The sequence below is a fragment of the Triturus cristatus genome, chromosome 7, assembly GCF_964204655.1.
Source record: "Triturus cristatus chromosome 7, aTriCri1.1, whole genome shotgun sequence".
NCBI lineage: Eukaryota > Metazoa > Chordata > Amphibia > Caudata > Salamandridae > Triturus > Triturus cristatus.
Genome location: NC_140590.1, coordinates 1,322,613,722 through 1,322,638,671, shown reverse-complemented (window position 1 = coordinate 1,322,638,671; position 24,950 = coordinate 1,322,613,722). Strand labels below are relative to the sequence as shown.

Below are 24,950 nucleotides of genomic sequence, written 5' to 3'. Positions count from 1 at the left end.
AAGGTAATGAGCATTACATTTGCTGTGCAAAGTATGTTTTGCATGGCTGTTGAGCCAGTTCGGTGATGCAATCAGATCCCATCCCACTTATTAATAAAAACATGTACTTGAGTAAGGAAGCTGCTAGTGTCACATGTCTAGTTATGCAACTAGAACATCAGTCTGACTAATGAGACCCTCTAAACAGTACCCCTCCATCTATAAGAATCAGCTACATGAAACCTAAGGTTATTCAACTAAATACACATTGAACAAGAATCATCTTTTTGACTGTAAATTTAATCAAACAAATCATTAAACCTCAACCGCAGTAAGGCCTTGATATTAGAGGGTAATCAGATCTAGTGCCATCCATTTTAGTAACAGAGTCATCCAACCAACCACTATCAATCTGCAGGAATTTTCAGTCTCACTAATAAAGTCAGATACCCTATTGAGATGATATAAGCAGATATCAATCAAGCAAGAATGATCTTGGTGACTGTTGTCATCTAATGCAGCACCATCTATTAGCAAGATCCACCTCTTTGACTAGCATAGTTGTCTCAGAAGACATTTAACATGCCAAAAAGAGAATAGACTCAACAAATATGTTATCTAACCAGATATCCGATCATGTAGTAAGAAAGGCCTCTCCTAATACCCAACCAAAAATAGACTTTGGTGCAAAAATGTACATCAAATTTCTGCTCAATGAGTCATCTGGTTAAAAAAGGATATCTACTTAGAAAGAGTAATCAGTTGCTCAAGATCCATCTATCTAAGCAGATACCCATCTCAGGCCATAGCTATCACCCAATTGAGAAGCAGAGATATCTTATCAGAGATTTTGCTAATCATGAAGTGACCTCTGTGCATATCTAACCATGAATCTGTGTCCAACTACAGTTCCTCAACTGACTAGCCATGCTCCGATCAATGAAGTTGGTGGGAGGGTATAATTTGGGCAACAGTAATAGAGCAGGTGTTCATAGTTGTTACAAGTCTATCTCAGTATATTACATGTGTCTAACATTTCTGCATTACGCAGAGACCACCATTTCACCAGCAAGGTACCTTAGCCCTCTGCAAAGCCTATGAAGGAATAACAGGAGTCTCACATTAACTTGAGAAATAAAAATGTTATTGAAGATGATTTGGTTTCCAACTATACAGAGATCACAACAATCGTACAACCATTGATGGGCCCTTTACATTTTAATGCATCTACCAAAGCACCAATGGCACGTTCCATGTCATAGACATTTCACCACATGTCACACTGGTTTATAGATCATTTCTCAAGTTTCCTGCCTGGTCAAAAATTCACTTGCAAAAGCTGCATGTCAAAGGGTTTTTAGGGGCATTTATTAATCAGTCCACCATATAGGAGATGCCTTGATAGCACACCTCAATCTCAATTCAATCACTACTAGGATGTCTCATGTTTAAGTACTACTGGGGTGTGTAGTCTTTGACAGGAACATTGGGATTTACAATGTACTACTTTAGACACAAATTATACTTACTATATGCAACTTTGCAATCTTTTACCACTTTGGACATCCCTGCTGGGTTTTCATAACATGTCCCATCTGTCATGGAGAAAATGGATGAACAATAAGAACACATAGGGAACATGGTGCTTTGTAATAAAATAATGTTAGTTCCATTTGCAGTCTGTTTGAGTGAGACAAAGAAACAGTGCAAGGGCTGAGGAAAGACAGGGTATCACATGAGTAAAATTGCTAGATGGATGAGGGGGCTGAATGCTCAGATACATCAACAGCAGGGAGGCTAGAAATCCATGAGTGACAGTCAGAATAACTGAGAGTAGATTTTAAAGAAAGACTGAAAATCCTAGCTTAAATAAAAACTTTGGTTATTTTGCACCAGCAATTGCACTACAACTGAAATCGAAAACTAGAAAGATACTGCAAACAAGAATTGTGAACTAATATCTTGACTGAGAATGTGCATAAAATGGACAACATGGACTAGAGAGTTAGCCTGAAATATCAATGGGCAGGTTGAGTGATGGTTTACATAAGCAGAGTAAGTGCCAGAGGGCACAGATCAAAAGTTGATGGGTTGGCCTGGGTTTGAATGCCCTGGAAGGGCGAGATAGGATGAGGAATTTGTTAGAAGGGAGAGCGCGCAGAGGGAGGAAGCCTCTCAAGAAATGGGTGCCAAGGGATTAGAAAACATACCATGAGAGTAGGACACTAAACCCCATCATGAGCTGCTGAGGTATTATGTTTTGTATCATGGTTCTAAGACGTTGAAGAGTAGGATAGGTGAATGCTAGATCCAATCTTGAGCTGCTGGTTGGAGTCCCCCAGGGGAATCCTAGTCCTCAAAGTGTCCTGAGGGATGGAAAGGCCTAGGGCTCACTAGCAACAAAAAAGCTTACACTACACTAGAAATCAGCCAATCAGGGGAATAAGAAGCACACTACTCCCCCGTGAGGGTCTCAAGGTGCTAGGGAGGGGGTTAGGCAGCTCCGTTCAGTTGAAGAGCCAGGTCTTGAGTGTCTTCCTGAAGCTGTTCAGGGAGGTTTGTAACTATGTGGCAGGGTGGTAACAGATCACCCGGATAATCTCATACATTTGTCCTGTGTGCATGCTATCCTCTGTCCTGTTGGTCGACCAAGTGATGTGAGTGTAAGATGTTGGTTTAAGAAGACATAAAAATATGAAACCTAAAATCCAGTGTAAGGATTTTTGGTGTAGCATTTAGTGAAACTTAAACTATGTACACCAGCTCTATTATTTGGTAAAACTGAGGTTCCAATGTTTTTGTTTCCTTATGACCTGCTGTACCTAGATACCTAGCCTACACATTCTCCCAGATGCTGTACAGTGTGTCACCAGCCCACTCCCATGTCATCACCACACCACCCCTGACAATACTGGAATAGATCCTAGTGCTGTTGCCTAATTGTGTCAGGTATCAGAGCTTGTAGAAGCCGAGGGTCCACCCTAAAGCCTGCGTGTTTGCCTGCCTGCTCAGAGAGGGAAGGAGAGTGCCTATCCCTGCAGGAGGAACCACTGCCCAGGAGCAGCAGCTCAGTGTTGTTCACATATGTAGAACGCCCAGAAGTAGCTGACTGCTGACAGGGAGAGAAGCCAGTCATGACCCCAAAATTGAAGTATCCCACCCAACTCTAGGTTCAGTTCCTGCTATGAACTGCGTAAGATGTTGTGCATCACTTCATCACTTCATCATGGTGCTGCTGGCATTCCTGTCTCCAACTCGGAAGGCTTTGGTGCTGCAGCTGCTACTTGAGAAGTCGCTGTATGCCAACTCTTAGAATAATGCTGGCCCTAGCATTATGATGATAATTCTTGGCATACTGTGGGAATCCACCAAATGAGACAGCAATAGTCATGCAAGGCAGAATCTATCTATGTATGTCAGTAGTAACTAATAAAACATGACAGCCTTGATGTTTGGTTGCCAAGTATTTATTCCCTATGAATGAAAAATTGGTGTTTATGGATAGAGACAACATTAAAGGTGCCAAAAAAGATCTACAACAGGATCTGTGTGCTCTGTCATGATATGTTGATGGCCTTGGAGAAAGAGTAGCCCAAACAGAAACCTCCATCGATAGGCAATGTGAAGGAACTGAAGCCTTGTAACAACGCCTCCTCCAGCTCAAAGATCAGCACATTATTTTACAAGCCAAGTGTGAAGACCTTGAGAATAGTTTTTACCATAACAATATCACTATACAAGGCATACCAGCCCATGTCTCAGATGCTGCCCTCCCAAAGTACCCTGCAGGCCTCGAGACATGCGATGGTGAGCCCATTCTAATGGAAAGAGCACACAGGATTTCTACTTCTCCATAGAGCCAGATGGGCTCACTTGCATATGCTGCTTCACTGACAAGGAGGCCATCATTACCAAAACCTGACAAGGGGGCACTCTCTCCTTCAGTGGCGTGCAGCTGCTCCTCTTTCAGGACCTTCCATTCACCAAACTCACCAAGAGTACAGCTTAATCAGTGAGATTTGGGGGGGAGAACCTCAAACTTCCCAAATAAAAGCAGTGGGGTGGAGGGGTGGGAAGACCATGGTGTAGGATGGACTCTTTCCATAAGGAACAGGGTCCATACTAATTTGCATTAGGTGGGCCTCTGTCTAGAGTGGCGAAGTGGGCAATTGCCACTGGTTAGACTGTTTGCAAGCATTCATCCTATAACCTTTGGATGTTTGCCATTAGCATGCCAAGAAGCTAGATATTGGCGCAGCTTTATAGGCCGACTACCGCTAATGTTTGTGAATTTCAAAAAGTAATAGCTTCGCACCACTCAAGGAGTACTTCCATGATTGCAGATTTACTAATCTTTTGGTAAACCAGTCACTATATATTTAAGATACCGATCAAAAAGATTAACAAATTAAAACCTTGTAGTGACATGAGAAAACCAGACATAGATATGGCAGATTCAGGGTGCCCAGACACAAGAACCAAACCAAGAATGCATTTGAGGGGTGTCCCTCCTCCTTCCCAAACATCCCAGCTGAAACTGCGCCCCTGCCTGCCCCACCTGGGCCTGGTAGTTCTCCCTGGGAAGTCATGACTATGGTCATGTACTTCACAACTGTCTGGAGTCCCTACCCTGGGATCACTTATTTGAAATGTATTTTTACTGAACACACTCTACTTCTCTGCTACAAGAAGCCTTTATTTTAGAGTTATCAAACTGGTGCATGTGACAGCGCCCCACATTATATAATTAAGAAAAAAAGAGGCTTTGAAATAAAATGTTCAGCTAGGATCACACAAGCAGGAAAGCCAGTATTAATTCCAGGTTATCTGGTTTCACATTTTGAAATTCAGTCACCAGATGGGAACTTCTGATTTTCTATCCTTTTCACATCAACTGTCACTGTTTCGTCTTTCATTCTTGGCTCACAATGGGAAACACCAACATAGAGATAGCAGCATCAACTCAGAACCCCCAGACCAAACTGTCAAGGCAAGAATGCATTTATTTGGTGGGTATAATGCCCCAAACACCACCTGATGCTGCGCCATACCCTCGCAAAATGGCTCAACTTTAAACCCACCACAGACTTTCACACCTCGCATGACACTAAATACGATGGTCCCACTTATATTGCTCCATCTTCCCATGGGATGGTCAAACATACAGCACAGACTCCTCTTAAGATTGAGAGAGGGTCTATTTTTTATCATAGGGTACCCCAGGCCCGTTCTGTCCACACCTGAGGTATGAGACCCTTGTCCTTGCCCTGCCAGCCTAATTTGTAGGCCGTGTTAAATTGACCGGAGGGTCCTGTTTTACTATATAACAAATGCCCTGGGCCATCCTTGTCACTCAGCCAGTATGAACCCCTACGTAGGACCTGCCAGCATGATCTGTAGGCCTTTTGTTAAGTTGACCAAAGTTCTGCACCCATCTTTACTGAACAGCAGGCTCTAGGCTTGTCTGACCTAAAATCACAGCCAGCCTCTCTCTGCGAGGCCTCCTGCTCCAAACTATAGAGCCCCCTCCCTACCCATGTGCAAAGTTCACTGGCGCAGAGTTCACCGTTTCTCTATTCTGTCGAGATATAGCACATCACATCTTGGGTCTGTACATGAGAATAGAGAAGTTCCCACCGCAACAACCGTTGGTCCCCGTTAGACTGGCGTGATGAATGTGGCAACCCAGACACATATATCTATATATATATATATATATATTTTATTCCTTTGCATTACATATTTTCTGCTTGCCCTATGCAATTTACGACGAGCGCTTGGCCTGAGAAAATAACCTTTCACCTAGTCTACGTTCCGCATTTAGTAGGATAGACACAACACGTCTGACAAAATTTGCAGACCATGCTTTAAGTGACTGACGTAGGTAGAAGTGGCGTGAGATGACGTTACTGTAGGTGCTTCTCATATCCCTAAAGAGTATAAAAGGGAAGCCCACACAGTTCTTGGCGGACTACCCCACCCGTCTGTTAGTAGATGGCAGGCGGGTGTTATTGCTCCCCAAGAGCTCTTGTTTTTTGGTTTTAAGATACAATTTAACTTGCCAATATATTTGCTGTATATGCTATGTATGCTATTTTTCTATGCTATTTTGTCTCTAAATTGGTGTTTTCTTATTGACAATTTAAAGCTTATATTACACTTGCAAAGCTGCTCTCTTTTAGGCTTTAGGTAGGTATGTGAGTATTCTCAGTATTTTAGATCAAGTGTGTTTTGCATTCTGAGAACATTTTCCTTGATTTAACTTACGTTTTTCATAATGCATTTATAAATGTGTCTTTGTGGTTTTTTGAAGTGTCTCTCCAAACGAGTTCAATGCTTCCATGTAGAAATGCCTTCTGATTCATGTGAATGCGAAGTTACTATATTTGTATTTTGTATTTTCATGTCTTTTTCTTGAATTTTCTTGAAGTTGCACCTTCTAAATAAATCTGTTAAACCTTTTGGCTTAGTTTCCATGACTCACATATCTGTTTTCTTCATTTTTAGTTCGAGAGTTCCCAGGCACCCCTCCTCAAGTTAAGGTGCCCCTTTTGCCCCTAAATAACTCCCTCGAACATGTGGTGACCTCAACGTGATATGCAGTACTGGCTGATGACAGGAAACCCCACTGGGACCCCGGACGCAGACTACCCTCCGTGCCTCTTTTCTGACTGGATCACAGAGAACAGCGCTCGGGTAAGTCATTGCTGCCTGATGTGCTGTGTCTCTTGGGAACAGTCTTAGAGGAACGGCCGGGGGACATCTGTTTTTGTTGTTTCAGTTTTCCTGTCTAGCTAGTCTAGCTTATTAAAAGAACATTCCCAAACTGAGGAAATGTGTGCAGCGTAGTGGACTGAGCCAAAAGGGTGACGTTAGGAAGTTGTTTGAATTATGTGGTTTTCTTTTTATAAATAGAAATACGTTGTTAATGTGCCTCTCTGAATGCAGGGAGGGGCCTCTGCCTAGTCACAAGGACTGACAGGGAAGGGAAGATTGCGTCTGGCATCTTTCAGTGTTCAATTGTGGGTTTTTTGTTATAAATAGAGATAAGGTATACCTCTGTCCAGTTGTAAAGATCGACAGGGATGAGAGATTTCTTTCAGTCAATAGTCCTGAAAAAGAAGACGGAATGCATATCTGTCTAGCTAACAGAGTTACAATTTCCTCTTGTGTTACGGTTGCCTCTTTTATAAGAAGAGAAGAAGTGGTTTCCCCGGGATGATGTATTAGATATTATATTTTCGCTAGCTTAAGCATTGTTTTTCAGGGCTTACATTATGTTTTTTTTTACTATTATATAAATATATTTTGTGTAACGGAGATAGAGTTTACGCCTGTGGAGGAAGGCAAGGAGTTTGCATGATGTAAATCTCAGCTTTTTGCGGGCTCAGGAGCGGTTCTGAGTCCCGGATGAGATGTGCCACTGGACGCCTTGTGACTGGCACATGAGGATTTATGACAAACATTTCTCAGACTTCCTTGGCTTTTGTGAGGGACTGTCAGTATATATTTCTATTTCCAAAGACAGTCAACATGAGTATTGTGTGATTATGGTTTGTGAACAAAAGGCTTTCCGATGTGGTTTTCTGTTCTCTTCCTGTGTTAAAATGAAATGTAAAGACGTTTATTTATTTTTATTTTTTGCTATGTTATTTTAAGACATCCTTCTGTACGCATTTAGGCCAGCAGAGGAGAATGCGCAAATAGTTCAGTGGGTTTATATATATAAATAGACGTGTACATAATATGCTTCACATTTTGTATAATTGAAGTGCGATTATTTTAGGGTCAAATATCCTTTTATTGTGGCCTTTTTTAGCATGCATTGTGGTTGTCTTTTTAAGCATCTGTGCCTGGCGCAACAACCTTTTATGTATTTAGTGAGATCAATAATAACTAGAATTGTAACTTTTTTATATATGAAAGCTGTTGCCTTTTTGTGAATAAATAGTACTATATAGTTACCCCTTGACCCCCCAGCCCCCAGTCTGACCCATGTGGCGCAGCACCACAGTTAATTGGCACAAGTCATTTTCAGATAACTGATCACGTAATGCACAACAATATACCCCGAATTGTTTAAATATTTCCTCACATTTATATTTTGAAGCATGTACTCGGCGACAGGAGATTGCGTCTGGCATCTCTCAGTTTGTGCCACAAATACATGTTTATGGGACTGCGTCTGGCAGCTCACATTTGTTTTAAATTTTGATTACCTATTTGGTGTAAATTGTATTGTTTGAACGTTTATTTCTGCAAGGAATGGGAGGCATCTTATTGCCTTGAGATTAACAGTGTATTTTATTTTCAACTGCATGCTTCTAAAATGGTAGCTACTTTCCTTCATCACATCACATTGTGGTTTCCTATCTTAGGCCTGCCAGCAGCCAACGCCTTTCAATTTTTTCTCTTCATTGTAAAAAGTGTCCTTTGTTCTCCGCCTTCTTTAGTTACATGCAGTGTACTTTAATAGCTATACTCTATTTCCTTCTCTCGGTCTGCATTTTGCGTCTCTCCCTCTCTTATCTGGCTTATGGGCCTTTCTCATCTCTTTCTCTCACAGTGGTACCACAGGAGATTTTATATATAGGTGAACTTCTCTTGTGCACTGCAGTGATAGGTGATCAGCAGGAACATCTGGGTATGTGCAAGGCACACCCACTTTAACTGAGACAGGTTCAATTAGAGACCACGCAACTGGTGCGCGGAGCATCCAGTGAATACTGTGCCTAGCTTCCAAGTAGCTGCCTTCACGACTCTTAGTTACGTCTTTTTTTTTCTTAGCACGGTTTTAAATAGGCTCCCCTATTTTAACTCGTTACAAACTGAATTAAGTACATTCTGTTCCTTGACAGTCACACCTCACGCTTCTCATCTCACCTTTCTGGCGTGCTTGCACCCATAGTAAAGGATCCTCCCACTTGAATATTCAGTAAAGTGGTAGTAAGAGGGGGAGGAAGGCTTTTGCATGCATTTCTCGCCACAACACACAGCCACCTTTTTTATGTGGAATGCACGATAGCTACACCCATGGTTTGACTTCTTGGACACACGTCAATTGCTGCTAGGTCTCCTCAGTCTTTCATCTTTTCAAGTTGGATAAAATGAGTACCATTGAGTTAGGGGAACAATAAAGATTTGCTATTTTGCGCCACAATACCATTCTGAGTGAACGTGTGCTTTATAAAAAAGCCATATTATTTTTAAATAAGCTATATTTTACATACAGTTAAAGACAATACGTGTCTGGATATTGCATGGTGTTGAAGGGTTAACAGATTTTTGGGCTGCCTTCAGAAGTAGCATTCCTGCCGACCACAGATTCTGGGCGTTGAGCCAGACAAGAAAGAGACTTCCTGTGGTTGGCAACGAACATGAGATTGAGAGGAAAAATATGTATGTGTAGAAATATATTATATGTTGGGCTGTGGAAGTAAAAAAAAAAAAAGAGAAATAAGTTGCCTAGAATCACACAATTTGGTAACGTGGGAAGCCGAAATTGAATGCAGTGTTTCAGGTTTCACGTTGTGCAGTTTAGTTGAGGAATATGTATGTGTTTATGTGCAGATGGGTGAGAGGAGGTAAGGCATACGTTTTCGGATACGCACAGCTGTGTGCAGCCTTCAAAATATGAGACAACCAGAGATTTGTAGGAATAGATTACTGTGAGAAGTTGGCCTGGCATATGCTGGTCACTAGTTAAAGTGGCCATCTTGCACCAGTCCAATTCGACTCTTATGGTAGATAGGTTTAAGACAACCTTTAAAAGAAAGCTATCCTAGTGGTAGCTGTGGAGAGCAGCCTTCAGGCTAAGTCTCTGAGGAATGTAAAACAGCTTGTTTTACGTTATAATCTCTTGAATTACCAAATGAAAGGACACCACACAGGTATATATATAAAATATATATGTATTTATTTCTAGACACACTCTACTAATCTCTTTATGAGATTAGAAGTCAGGAACATATGCTTAAATCAACAGTTCACAACAAATTAAGTACTTATATGGCTGGGGCCCAGAGGGCGTACCAGACCATACACTAAAAAAGAGGTATAAGAAGAACGACTTGAGAAGGGATAAGGCCTAGGGCCTTCAGAAGTGCAGGGGCCTCACTAATCCACCCAAGGCAGGTAAGTAAAGGACCCACGGGAGACGCATGCAGTGTGAGAACACAGCCGCGGATCCCAATAGACTTCAATGGAGCAAGTCGCGGTTGGAATTTTAAAGTTCTTGGGTGCTTCGGGAGAGTCTACAAGCAAGTCACTTACAAGGTAAGTAGTTCTAGAGCCAACACACACAGAAGCACTGGAGTGCACGAGTTACCTCACCCAGGGAAGCCGGGTGCATAGGTGTCTTTTGGTGTCGGGTCGCGGCGTTGTTTTCAATGGGAGCCAAAGAAGACTTGCTGCTTGTGAAGACAGGAGAAGTGTCCGGTGGAATCCAAGGATGGATTCTGAAGAAAGAAGACCTGAAAGCAGAGGAGACAGTGTTCAAAGTCACTTGCCAGTGACCCAGGCCCAGGAAGATGGATGCCCACAGTCGTCGGGTGATTTCAGGTGATCACGGGTGTCTTGACTCTTCAGCCACGAGGTCCAGGAGGTGTTGACAAATGACCAGGAGCTGGATTCGGAGTGTTCCACAAAGTCTGCAGCCTACTGAGGTGTCGGCAACTGGATTGGAGCCAACAAGCCTTGGCAAAAGCAAGTCTTGTGGAATATGAAGAAAGTCAGCGGTGCAGACCAGCAAGGTCTGAGGGACTCACCAAGCAAGGGTAAATTAGGGCAGGCCTGGAGCAACCAGGGGAGCACTTTGGTTCTGTAGAAAAGTCTTCAGGGGACCCACAAGCCAATGGGCAAGGGATCGCAAATATGCCTCATGAGGATTCACTTCACAGGAGCCCACGGTCACTCGGGACAAGGTAGGCCTCTGATCTTCTGTGAAAATTGTGCTGGAAGCTTGGACCACACGTGGTCCAATGCACAAGTTCGTAGAATGTCGTGAAGGGATTGCACTCGAAAATAGTGCACGGTACCCGGGTATTACTGTTCCTCATCACTCGTGGGGTCCACTCACCTCAGCTTTGCTGGGGACTCACGATGGCTGTCGAGAGGTCAGGAAATCCACTTCAGTGGTTGCATGGACTTCGGACACCGGCGGGAGCGGGAAAGTTTGCGACTGTTGATGCAAAGTTTTGGTGCCTGCCAAGCAGGGGAGTCACTCCTTGACTCCAAGAGAGATTCTTCAGTCTTCCAAAGGTAGTGGAACGTCGAAGGTCCAGGATTCTTCTTCAGAGCATCGTCCAGGGATATCTAGTTTGCAATGGCAAGGGTTCCCTATCTTATACTAAAGGAAAGGGAGGGACTAGCTCTATGACCACTCCTATGACCCACTTCCCTTTGTCCAGTTTTGTGCCAGAGCAGGGACAGGTAGCCCCTGAACCGGTTTGAGCTGCATATGCACAGAGGAGCCTACTGCTCCCCCAGTGCAGGACTTCAAAGTACTCTAGGTGTGCACCCACCCAGCCCCAATACACTAAATCCTGTCTGGAAGGTGGTGACACCTCCCTGTGACAGTATGCCTATTGTTGGGCCTCCTCCACTGTGAGTTTCGGTCAGCAGCAGGAGGGCAGCCCAGTGTCTGTGCTGGTGGCATCCATTTTGTGATACCAGGGCTCTTTCAGGATTCTACCGTGTTTCCACAGTAGGTACATGTCTATCCCTCTAGATCCCTCTAGAAGGGTGGGATCATACTCCCACACCAGTTACTGGTGTGGGGGTATGATTCCAAAGCATTTGACACCAAACACGACATGTTTTGATGCAGCCATCCCAGAGTTAGCATTTACCGCGAGGTTATAATGCATTTAAGAGTATATGGTTTAACCGCATCCACAAACAGCTACAGAGAATAGACTCTGAGAGCTGCAGAGGGGCCTTGCTCAGGCAGAGGCACCCCCTCACATGTAAACCAAGCACCCTGCCCTCAGGATTGATAGGGCCTGCCTTAGAGGTGACTGATAGGCTTATATGTGTGTGTAAGGTGAGATATAGGGAACCTATATCACAGTGAGGAGTGCTAACACTACCTCACCCAGGCTGCAGTAGCAGGCCTGTGGTGTCAGATTTAGTCTGCTTCCCAGGGGTGGCATAATACATGCTTCAACCCCTGGTAGGCCTGTGAAGTACCTATGCCCTTGGTACCTAAGGTACCATATACTAGGGGCTCATAAGGTACCACAGTATCCAATCACTAGTGCATCTAATATTCACTCCAAGTTGTTGAGAGAGAACAGAGAGGCTGGGGCCCTGATTAGCAGGGACCCAGCCAGACTATAGCCAGAAACCAGTGTTAACATCACAAAAAAAGTGGGGGCAACATAAGTGCAGATCCTACTCTCCTCCAATTACCACAGGTAGCCACCACACCAACTTCCTTCACACATGCCCCAGTGCTAGGAAAATACAAAAGAATAAATAATACGTGCGGATATAAAGTAGATCTCATTGTTAAAGTACGGTATGCAAGGAGTAAGCAATGCTCAGTATCGCAATGTTGTCAGAATAATAGGTGTGGATTTGAAGAGGCCTTTTAAAAGTAGAGTTGCAGACTTTAGAGGTGGTTGCATATATTTTGCAGTTCGACCACTACGAGTTTCCTCTCGTCTCCTATCTCCTGGGAACTATTAGAGTACAATGTTTTGGTTCTTCGTTCACTTTCGGCTTTCGGAGTTAAGTGATGTTTTGAGGTTTTTGCAAAATTTTTAGAATGAACAGACTGCACAGGTAAGATTTGTCATGCCACAAGCTCAGGCCTACTACATTTTCCCACACGTTTGGATGACAGCTAGACCATGTCTCCATTATGAAGTAAAGGCAGCAACAACTTTCAGCAATGTCTGAACGGACTTCTTAAAGATAAAACAGGCAAAATAAGAGCCACAATTGAGGGAAATAAAAAAATGAATAAATTGAGAGAAAGCAAAATTAGTTTATTGCCCATGGATCACTCTGTTTTCACTCACAAATATTACAATGTTCTGACAACCACCTAACGCCCCATATACTTCTCACTGAACAATAAGTCACATCAACTCGACCTAACAGTGACATTGAAATTATGAAAGTAGACATATATTTGTATAAGTTAACACGCGCTACAAAGTTTCTTTCCACTCAGGTGTTCAGGCAGAAGGAGGAGGGCCCCATCATTTCTGAGTCCAAAGTGGATGAGGACAGGTGATCAGCCGCAACAGGAACACCACCATCTTCACAAGCAGATGGATATATATATATAGATATATATATATATATATATGTATATATATATATATATATATATGTATATATATATATATATCAAAGAAATACCCTTTCAGGCATAGAGTGACGAATAAATTATGCAAAAAAGAAGCAGAGAACTCTGGGTAGTTCTCAAGTTTAGGTGGAAAGCAGCTCCTGTATGGAGCACTCTCAACACCAGCGACACTCTAGATCTGCTCACCTCAAATGTCTGTTTTTCTATCAAAATCTTTAAGCATAGGATTAGCACAGTGCCATCCACGCCGAGATAGAAAAGGACAAAGTCTTTTGCCATTTGTACAGCAAAGTCTTTAAGCATAGGACTAGCACAGTGCTGTCCTTGCCGAGCTGGAAAATGACAAAAGCCAATTACCGCTCCAGGCACAGTATTACAGCTTTGAGTTGGTAAAACACCAATCAAGCCAACCTGAAATGAGTAAAAGCAACCCCTGACACAGTGTTTCGCTCTAATTAGAGCTCTTCAGAGAGGTATAGCTTTGTCCAGACACAAGGGAGCACCCAGTATAAGTCAAAGAAATACCCTTTCAGGCATAGAGTGACGAATAAATTATGCAAAAAAGAAGCAGAGAACTCTGGGTAGTTCTCAAGTTTAGGTGGAAAGCAGCTCCTGTATGGAGCACTCTCAACACCAGCGACACTCTAGATCTGCTCACCTCAAATGTCTGTTTTTCTATCAAAATCTTTAAGCATAGGATTAGCACAGTGCCATCCACACCGAGATAGAAAAGGACAAAGTCTTTTGCCATTTGTACAGCAAAGTCTTTAAGCATAGGAATAGCACAGTGCTGTCCTTGCCGAGCTGTAAAATGACAAAAGCCAATTACCACTCCAGGCACAGTATTACAGCTTTGAGTTGCTAAAATACCAATCAAGCCAACCTGAAATGAGTAAAAGCAACCCCTGACACAGTGTTTTGCTCTAATTAGAGCTCTTCAGAGAGGTATAGCTTTGTCCAGACACAAGGGAGCACCCAGTATAAGTCAAAGAAATACCCTTTCAGGTATAGAGTGACGAATAAATTATGCAAAAAAGAAGCAGAGAACTCTGGGTAGTTCTCAAGTTTAGGTGGAAAGCAGCTCCTGTATGGAGCACTCTCAACACCAGCGACACTCTAGATCTGCTCACCTCAAATGTCTGTTTTTCTATCAAAATCTTTAAGCATAGGATTAGCACAGTGCCATCCACGCCGATAAACAGGCATTTGAGGTGAGCAGATCTAGAGTGTCGCTGGTGTTGAGAGTGCTCCATACAGGAGCTGCTTTCCACCTAAACTTGAGAACTACCCAGAGTTCTCTTTTTTGTGTATATATATATATATATATATATATATATATATATATATATATATATATATATATATATATATAGATATAGAAACAGTCCCTCTCTGCTCTTCACTTCAGCAGAAAAATATATATAATAGCACCAGGTACAGTGTGTTCTTGAAGGGTTTTGACTATTTGAATGGCGCAAGGAGAAGTGCTGTTTTATATGTGTATCTAAAAGAAATAATGTGTATGTATATTAATGTTTTTCATTCCTAGGTTCTTCAGAGTTGTAGAGAATATTGTTGTAACAAATTACATTGTAAGGTGGAATGTGCTAAAATGCATTCTAATGCAGTGCATTCACCAGGGACTACAAAGGATAGGAGTAATAGGAAAAGTAGTAATGTTGTGTTTATATTATGTTTATGTATTGATCATTAGTAATGAGTATATGCCACTACAGAAGGATAGTGTGCATTGAATAACTGTGCTTTGTATTATAATGTTTCAAGGATACAATGTGTACAGATTTAATATGTGTTTTAATATATAGGTGCAATCTTTCAGGGTGTTTGAAAATAGGTTTCAAGGTGCAGGGATTGGCACAAAGGGGGTGGAATTTAATGAAATATCTACTTGTTCATAGGGCAGGTTGCTTCTTAAATATACTTGTCCTGTAGCAAAATGAACTTGTCCCTTTTGTGCCATGTAATGCAGCTACAAAATTATGGCAGTAATGTCATTATATAAGAGCTCTGAAATAGCCTCTCTGATTATGTTACGGCTCCTTCCATAGTAGGCTTTGAATACTAACAATTCCCTTATGTTGCCACGTTTCCGCAGATCGACATGCTGGGGCTGAAGGTAATAGTAAGAAACAGTTCTGGCTCACAAAAAAATTAAAAATTAAAAGCGGCTGGAGGTAAAGTGAACTTGCAACGGCTCAGATTTGCGCTTGAGCAAATCTACACCTGCATATTTGCTTATGCTTAAATGCAGTTCACAAATATTTTCTAGGAGTACTATTTCTTGGCCTACTTCTGTAGTCTTGTGAATTCACAAGTTGTATATCTGCACATAATCCAAGGACATGGGTGCACTCTATTTAATAATTAGGCCCCTAATTGGGTCTGGAGTTAACAATTACCTTTTATGTTTAATAAAATGTTGTCTCTCTCCCTCTCTCTCTTGGCTAGCTTCACTGTGCGTGACTTCATTCTGTTCTTTCACAAGGAGCATATCGACACAAAATTGTTTTATCCAGTGCCAGGAATTACTGCGCAATGTGTGATTTTTTAGACCACAACAATTTCTGTTTTTGCCAATGTTTGTTAGCCTCTTCCATGCGCGTGACGGCCGGGAGCCGTCACGTGTCACGGTCGGCGTGAGCGCACGACGGCTCCCGGCCGTCCGAATCCCCGCCCACTAATGGAAACACCCGCACAGCGTGGGAATTCCACGCGCATGGAAGGGGTTCTAATGGTGAGGGCCCAGCAGCTCCCACACTAATGAGGTTTCGCAAAAATTTTGCCAAAACAAGTTGTGCATTGACAAAACTAAAAGGCTGACCAATAATTTCATTGGCTTTACTAATGCTTGTTTATTTTTATGTTGCAAATAAATGGTACCTACCTTATTCCAGTAGTTTAGCGAAATGTTTTTGCATTTTTTTGTGAACATTTTATTTTGAAAGCAAAGAATTATCAGTCTTGCTATCAAGCATCTGCAAATATTTGCATCTAAACTGAGAGCATTCCTCATATTGCTAAATATTGAAAACGTGTGTACACATTTTTATACTCTAACAACTGTCAGTAGTGCAGTCTGAGCTTACAACATTTACTTAGAGCGCTCACCCTAATAATAAAGCCTTTGCATTAATGAACGATAAATACACGTTTGAACAGCATTAACACATGGACACAAATATTACCTTTATTGCAGACTATGCTTTTCCCTGATCCATAATGTGGTACTGTAAAATGGCAGCCAAAGGGTTTGTGCTGTAGGGGTTGGGCCTACTTGTCCCAAGGACAAAATACACATGAAAACTTGTTGCCCTTGACCTCAAAGAATGTGTCCTGGGCGTGGGGCTATAGGAATCACACATCCCTGGGCACAGTTTGACAACTTTGAGTGTTTTGATTTCTCAAGGTGTTACTGTGACAGAGATTTTCATCTGTATTTGCTGTTGGATCAAACTATAGTACAATGTTTTAATTCTTCTTTTGCTTTTGGAGATAATGAATTTCTTTTTAAAGTCTTGTACAGGGATGCCAATATAGTTTTTAGGTTCTTTCCTTCATTTGGAGTTCCCTCCTTACCTCAGCTGGACAACACATGCAGCGTGAACCATTAATAGCTCAACTATTGCAAGACCTGTTGCTACCAAAGTTTCAATTGTAGAATATGCTGTACACGCCTCCTCCAAGGACTATGTATCAATTGGTAAAGAATTTATTTATGCATATGTACAAAAAAGAATAGCATTAACTGATTGTGAGTACACAATAGTTCAAATTGCTTCTGCTCCATATGATATATGATGATATGTACTATGACACTAAATATATTATTGAGAGGGCTGGGTGGAAGGAAAGGAAGAAGGGAACAGAGGAGGATGTATGTAAACAGAAAAGGGATATTAATAGGCCCAAATGGAAAGATATGTTTACCAACGATGATGCTTGCTCCCATGGCTCGTCTTCTCATGGTCCATCACTTGTAGGACGTGATGGGAAGATCAGACTGTTTTCCTAATGCTGTATTTCCACTGCCCCAGGCCACTTCATTTCCCCACATGAAATGGACTTCATCAACATACCCCCCCAACTAAAACTACAAGTACGTGTTGGTTATTGTGTGCATGATCAGCACATGGACTGAGGCATACCAATGCAAGAACAGCGAATGCACCAACTGTTGCCAAATGCCTCCTGAAAGAGTTCACACCGCGCTTTTGAGTACCTATGCTTTTGGGTTCTGACAATGGACCGACGTTCATCTCACGTGATTGAGGGGTTGTGCAAGGGGCAAGGAGCCACACAGAAACTACATGTGTTCCACAGAAACTACCAAGTGGGAATGGTATCCCAAGCTCATCCTGAAGGGTTGCACGTGGTACAGAGCAGAGAAAGGAAAAGTGTGTAAGCGGGCCCCAAGGATACATCACCTAAAGAACATCTGGAAATATCAATGCCCCAACTCCTCAGTCTACAAGTTGTGACAACAAGACATCTTTACCTTTTCGTCACTTTGTTTTCTTCATATCGAATGTGCCTAAGTAATAGAAGTGCTTTCAAACCACTCAAATTACTTGAAGACAGGCACCAATGGTTACTTTTTCTGTTTACAGGTATCATCTCTGGGGCTCTACATTATTACTCAGCAGACTTTTTTGAAAAGAGTACAAGTACAGCAGAAGATAAGACATTCCTCCAACTAGTAACACTAGCCACACGTACCAACGATTGGAACAATGCCTCAAGACTTGCTCAAGACATTCAGAACAATTAGAGAAAATGATCATGGGTGCTACTAGCCGCATTGACCCCCATTGCTACCATTGTAATGACTACGCTCCTTATAGTGTATTGTGATCACAGTGTTTTACCTGAGATACTGCTTAAATGAAAAAGATATATTGTATAAAATTGAATAAATAGCCATTGATAAAGATGGGACAGGGGGACAGTTGACAGGGCAGGATATTATGTTTTCACACACCGGCCTCCCACACAGAAAGCAGCATGTGTTATAATGTAATACCTGTCTGTCCTAATGTACAATATGCTCTTCAGTAAGCACACCGAGTACGTAGCGGTCGTACCTCCTGAGAAAAGCATAATTAGCAAAGGGAGAGCAAGGATAGAACAGGGAATGTGAATAACTTAGCACTTATAGAAGTTGTAGAAGTAACAACAATAGGACTACACTGAATGCAGTCTGCTACCATTACCAAAAACCTCAAAGACCTGAAAGGTATGCTGTAAGGATTTTGTTCAAGAATGAACAAGATGAGGGAATGAGAGAGGGTCTATTTTTTATCATAGGGTACCCCAGGCCCGTTCTTTCCACACCTGAGGTATGAGACCCTTGTCCTTGCCCTGCCAGCCTAATTTGTAGGCCGTGTTAAATTGACCGGAGGGTCCTGTTTTACTATATAACAAATGCCCAGGGCCATCCTTGTCACTCAGCCAGTATGAACCACTAGGTAGGCCCTGCCAGCCTGATCTGTAGGCCTTTTGTTAAGTTGACCAAAGTTCTGCACCCATCTTTACTGAACAGCAGGCTCTAGGCTTGTCTGACCTAAAATCACAGCCAGCCTCTCGCTGCGAGGCCTCCTGTTCCAAACTATAGAGCCCCTACCCTACCCGTGTACAAAGTTCCCTGGCGCACAGTTCACCGTTTCTCTATTCTGTTGACATACAGCACATCACATCCTGGGTCTGTACATGAGAATAGAGAAGTTCCCACCGCAACAACCGTCGGTCCCGGTCAGACTGGCGTGATGAATGTGGCAACCCAGACACATATATCTAGATATATATATATATATATATATATATATATATATATATATATATATATATATATATTCACGCTCCCAGGTTCCTCCCAGATTAGAAAAAGGAATCTTGAGCACTCACAAGAGAGTTGTTTGGCAGCTTCGTTTATTACGGAAAAAACAACAAACGCGTTTCGGAGCTAGTCCTTCATCAGTGTTGTTGCTCAATTCATCACAGGGTGCTCATTTATAAACACGTGATTATTTTGTAAACATAAAGGTAGTCAGAGGGAATGGCGGCCGATAAATCTTAAGCGCCATCTTTGAAGGGTCAAATAGTTGCTATTTCATTAAATGTTATATACAAAAATGTTCTATACACAAATGTACAAGCAAAGGAGTCGGGTCAATCATGAATGCAACGATCAATGCATATCACTTAAAGCGCGCTGGCCTATATTTTGACAAAATCGTCAAATCCTCGTTTGTCATTAATGTTATATACAAAAACGAAATCGAGAAAGGCAAATCAAACACAAGTAAAACAATCAATTCATTGTGCTTAATGCAATTAAACCCGTATTCAAATCACTACGCCGTGGATCGGCAGTTAACAACCGAAGAAATAGACGGTTGCTAAACCCTTCATAAAAGCCGTGTATCGGCTTGATATTATCAAATCAGATATACAATAATGGACAGTCAGCATTTGTAGAAAAGGAAAGAGAGAGAAAGAGAGAGACACGAATACATAATAGTTTGCCCAAAGATCATACATTGTCGAAAAAATCTATTGCATTACTATACTAACAATGGCTGCTGGAATACATACTTCTAGATCCCTAGATGTACTATCAATTCCTCTCCAGAATTCAACCTATATGGGGTTTTTGTCTGGAGGTCGATTATGTATCTCGATTCCAGTCGTCTAAGTCTTGACACTCTACCCCTCCTCTGGCATGTACTGGAACACAGTCAATGGCAAAAAACTGCAAAAGGTCCCTATTGCTACTGTGTTTTATGGCAAAATGCCGTGCTACAGGGTAGTTGAAATCTTTCTTCGCTATGGCTCGCATGTGTTCTAAAATTCTGATCGTAACACTGTGTATGGTGCTGCCAACATACATAAGTCCACATGGACATTTCAAACAGTATACCACATGTGAGGTTTGGCAGGTCAAAAATTTGGTGATAGTCTTCCCTCTTTTTAAGCCTTTCACCTTGTAACTTAAGACTCTTACTGAAGGCACAGGCATTGCATTTTCCACAAGGATAGAAACCTTTCATCTCTTTCAAGGTGCCCTGTTTTCGGGGAATTGGATCTAAATGACTATGCACCAGATTATCTTTGAAAGATCGTGCTTTTCTGAACGTAATCTTGGGAGTCAGCGGAACATCAGATCCAATTATTGGATCAGATGTTAACACATGCCAGTGTTTTCTCAAGATTGTTCTTAGACTAGATGCATCATTAGAAAAAGTCGTAATCAGCCGGAATTGACCTTCCGTTGATCTGTTGGTTTGTTTTTGTTTTAAAATTTGTTCCCTGGGTAGCTGTCTGACTCGTTGTAAAGTATTCTCCAAGAGATTACTATTATAACCTCTGGTTTCAAATCGCCTGAAACTGCTCTTCACTGCCTGCTCAAAATCGCATTGTCTTGAGCAGTTCTGTTTTAATCTAAGGAATTCGCCGTATGGAATGCTGTTTTTCAACCTTTCAGGATGACCGCTAGAGGCATGGAGGATGCTATTTCCTGCCGTCGGTTTTCGGTAAAGGGCAGTTGTTAATTTCCCGGCTGATTACGACTTTTTCTAATGATGCATCTGGTCTAAGAACAATCTTTTTTTTTTTTTTTTTTTTTTTTTTGGAAACCGTTTATTGCAGTTTATAGAAGTTACAGGTATGGGCCTACAACCACACGGCCGGCCGCTAGAGCATCAAAAGCATATTACATACATACAGCAAAAAACTTTCTCAGCGGTGCACAGTAGGAAGACAGGAGTGATCAATGGTGCAGGCCTCACAGCTCCATGCCCACAGTACGGTTCCATTTTCTTAACGCAAAACAACGTAAACAAACCACAACCGCAAGGCAACCCTCAATCCAAAGTGACAACACGTGCTCCATAAGTGGGGGATCCAAACCAGCAGCAAAATTCTGAAGAGGGGGACGGGAGTAGATCAGGGACTGGGGGACCGCGCGCCCGCGGCCAAGGGAGGGGCGCCATCTAGGGAGACGGAGCCGGCGAGGCCGCCGGTAGCAGCGGCGGCTCACAAATACCCCCGCGGTAGGCGTTCCAGGGGCCCCAGAGTTTCATCCACGCCCCAGGCTTACCCCTCGCCACATACACCACCTTTTCACGAAACATACACCAATCCATATGCTCTTTCCAGGCCGACACCGCAGGGGGCCTCTGGGATCCCCACAATTGGGCAATATCACGCTTGGCTATCATGTATCCCAGAGTCACCCACCGCGCCTGCGGGACCGAGTAGTCATTTGGTTCCCAGACGTTCAGCAAGCATCTCCTCGCTTCAGGCAGCAGCGCGACACGCGTAACCATTCGTAGAACCTCATGCACACCACGCCAGAATCGCTCCACCTTCGGGCACTCCCACAGTATATGCATGAAAGTCGCCAACGCACCACAGCCACGCTTACACATTCCATCACCAGCAAAACCCATACGTAAAAGCCTTGGCCCCGTCACGTAGACCCGGTGAAGGATCTTGAGCTGGACGAAACGAAGGCGAGCCGGGATGGCCACCTCTTTCGGAGAGGCCACCGCGGAGATCCAATCCTCGTCGTCCAGCTCCAGCCCGTCGGCAACCCAAGCCTCGCGGAGACTAGTCAGCAGACACGATCTATCGTTAATCAATTTTTTGTATATGAGGGAGATCGTGCTGTCCGGGACATGGCCATCTAGCACTCTGTCCTCCAGGGGGGAAGACTCCGGAATGGATGCAACATCCGGGAAGACGGAGCCCAGCGCATGGCGGACCTGTAGGTACCGAAAGTACTCACTGCCCTGCAGCTGAAACTCCGCCTGCAGCGTCTCAAAAGTTTTGAATCCCCCCCTCGTCCAGAGATCTCCCACCGTGCTGATTCCGATCGTGTCCCACTTCTCGAAGCCCTTCGACGTCCACAGGGAGCCCAACCTCTCAGATGCATACAGCGGAGACGCTCGGGTCAAACGGTCCTTCCACCCCATAGCTGCATTAGCCGCGTGCCAGACACGCACCATGACACGCGTCGGTCCCGTCAAACGGGAGTCGGGCGCGCCAGAGTAGAGCGCTCGATTATAATCGCCACCGGGCAGAAGCGTCCTGTCCATCTCAAATGCCGGGTTCAAGGCGGGCCCGTAAAGGCCATGATTAACTGCAGCTAGTTGGGAGGCCCAGTAATACCGTTTGATGTCCGGGAGGGCGACCCCTCCATCGTACCACGGGAGCGTCAATTTAGCCAGAGCAATACGCGGCCTCCCGTCCCAGAACAGACGCCGCTGGAGGCCCTCCACCTCGCGAAAATAGCGTGCCGGGACCAGGTCCATGGTATTCTGGAGGGCGTAGAGGAAGCGCGGCAGGGACATCATTTTAAATAAGGCCGCTCGGCCGAGCGGCGAGAGCGGCAGACGCCGCCAGCGCACCACGTCCTCCCTCAGACGCTGGAGGGGGGGCAACAAGTTCTGCTCATAGCGGGCCTCCGGGTCAAGAGTGATATATATACCCAGGTACCGGAAACCCTGGGAGGCAATCTGGATCGGACAATCCCGTGGCAAGACCGGGACCTCCCCGGAAAGCACATAGACACAGGATTTCGCCCAGTTGATGACCAGGCCTGAGTTGCGACCGAAGGAGCGCAAAACATCAACCAGGACGATCAGTGACTTGCGCGGGGAGGCGAGACACAAGAGGATATCGTCAGCATAGAGGGACACGCGGTCCTCATGCTCGGGGGTCCAGCGGAGACCACGGATAGAAGGGTGCCACCGCAACCACTCCGCCAGGGGCTCCATGGCCAGGGCGAACAGGAGAGGCGACAGGGGACAACCCTGTCGCGTGCCCCGCCCCAGCGCGAATGGGGCAGATACTCGCCCATTCACCACCACCTGCGCCAACGGGCCCGAATATAGCAATTTGACCCAGCTGACGAAACCCGGGCCGAACCCAAACTTCGCCAGCATCGCCCAGATATATGGCCATTTGAGCGTATCAAACGCCATGGTGGCGTCCAAGGACGCCAGGATGGCCGGCTCCCGCACAAATGGGACACGCGCGAGCACCCCGTGTAAGCGCCGCAGATTAAGCGCCGTGTTGCGGTGTGGTATAAAGCCCGATTGGTCTTGGTGGACCAAATCGCCCACCACGCCAACCAACCGGTTGGCCAACACCTTGGCGAGGATTTTGGGCTCCGCGTTCAGAAGCGAAATCGGCCTATAGGATGTGACCCGCTCACGGGGCTTCCCCTCCTTATGGATCACCACAATTGTAGCCAGACGCTGGTCCGGCGGGAGGGAGCCCTGCGAGTGGGCCGCAAGGAACATCGCGCGCAGGTGGGGCGCCAACACATCCGGGCGTAGCCTGTATAGCTCAATGGGAATACCATTGGGGCCCATGGCCTTGCCGGATGCAACCGAGCGAATAGCCGAGGCAATTTCGTCCGAGGTGGGCGGGGCATCCAGCGAATCCCTGTCCTCCACCGTAAGGGAGGGCAGTGCGATGTCCCGAAGCAAGGCATGGGAATCTTCCTCCGAGCAGGGAGAAACCGGGGAGTAGACTTCGCGGAAATAATCCGCGAAGCAGGAGACAATGGCTTCCGGCTCAGTGACGCACACACCATCCACGCTCTCAATCAGAGGCACCACGCGGCTCGCTCTTTCCCTCTTGTCCAACCACGCAATCAATTTGCCAGCCTTGTCACCCACATCATACAATCGCCCCTGCTGCTCTCTACTGAGGCCCCTGGCCGCCTCCGCGACGAGGGCCCGATAGGCCGCCTGCTTTAAGTGCAAAGCATGCAACTTGGCGTCTGTTACCCCGCTCCCCAGGTCACCCTCCAGTTCTGCAATCTCGGCCTCAACCCGGGTCACCTCCTCCCGCTCGCGCCGCCGGGCATTGGAAATAAAGGAGAGGGCCTCCCCTCTAAGAACCACCTTGAAAGCCTCCCACAGGGAGATGGCAGACGGGACCGACCCCACATTCTCATCGAAATAGCGCTGTAAGGATTTGATCAAGTCGGCACGAATGGTGGGGTCGCGCAAATACCATGCATTGATCGGGGCCACCCTGCCATCCCCCCTCGGGAAGACATCGAAATGCAACAACAATGGGGAGTGGTCTGAGATACCCCGTGCCAAATGGCGCACCTCCCCCACCCTCCCTGCCTGGGCCGCCGGGACAAGGATGTAATCAAGCCGCGAGAGGCTACCATGGGCCCCCGAGTGGAAGGTGTACTGTTGCAATACGGGATGCTTTAAGCGCCAGCAATCCACCAGGCCCAGCGTGTCTAAAAGGCCGGGCAGCCACGCCTGTGCCCGGGGGAGGTCCCTAGGGGGATGGCGATCCATAGACCCAGAGGCAACCGCGTTAAAGTCCCCTCCAACCACCAACAGGCCACCCGGAAGGTCCAGAAGGAGGCGCCCCAGGTCCGCAAATGTAGTGGCTTGTAACCCAGGCGGGACGTACACTGATATAAAGATAAACACTCTACCCTCCAGTCGCCCCACCAGAACAGTGTAGCGTCCCCTCTCATCATGGCGCACCTCGTCAATCTCCAACGGGAGCGAGTTCTTGACCATAATACCCACCCCCCGCGAGCCCGAAGTGAAGCCGGAGTGGGCCGCCAAACGATATCCCCGCCGATTCATTGCAT

General features: G+C 44.8%; 1 protein-coding gene across 3 annotated transcripts in view; it reads right to left on the bottom strand.

The window, feature by feature from the left end:
• LOC146811957 (uncharacterized) overlaps window positions 1–24,950 on the bottom strand; it is a 1,438,216-nt gene that overhangs the window by 435,199 nt on the left and 978,067 nt on the right. For all 3 annotated transcript variants that reach the window (XM_085618932.1, XM_085618934.1, XM_085618935.1), the window contains one exon: window positions 1,509–1,574. In XM_085618932.1, coding sequence (XP_085475058.1) covers window positions 1,509–1,574 — 66 coding nt within the window. The remainder of the gene's footprint in view (window positions 1–1,508; window positions 1,575–24,950) is intronic.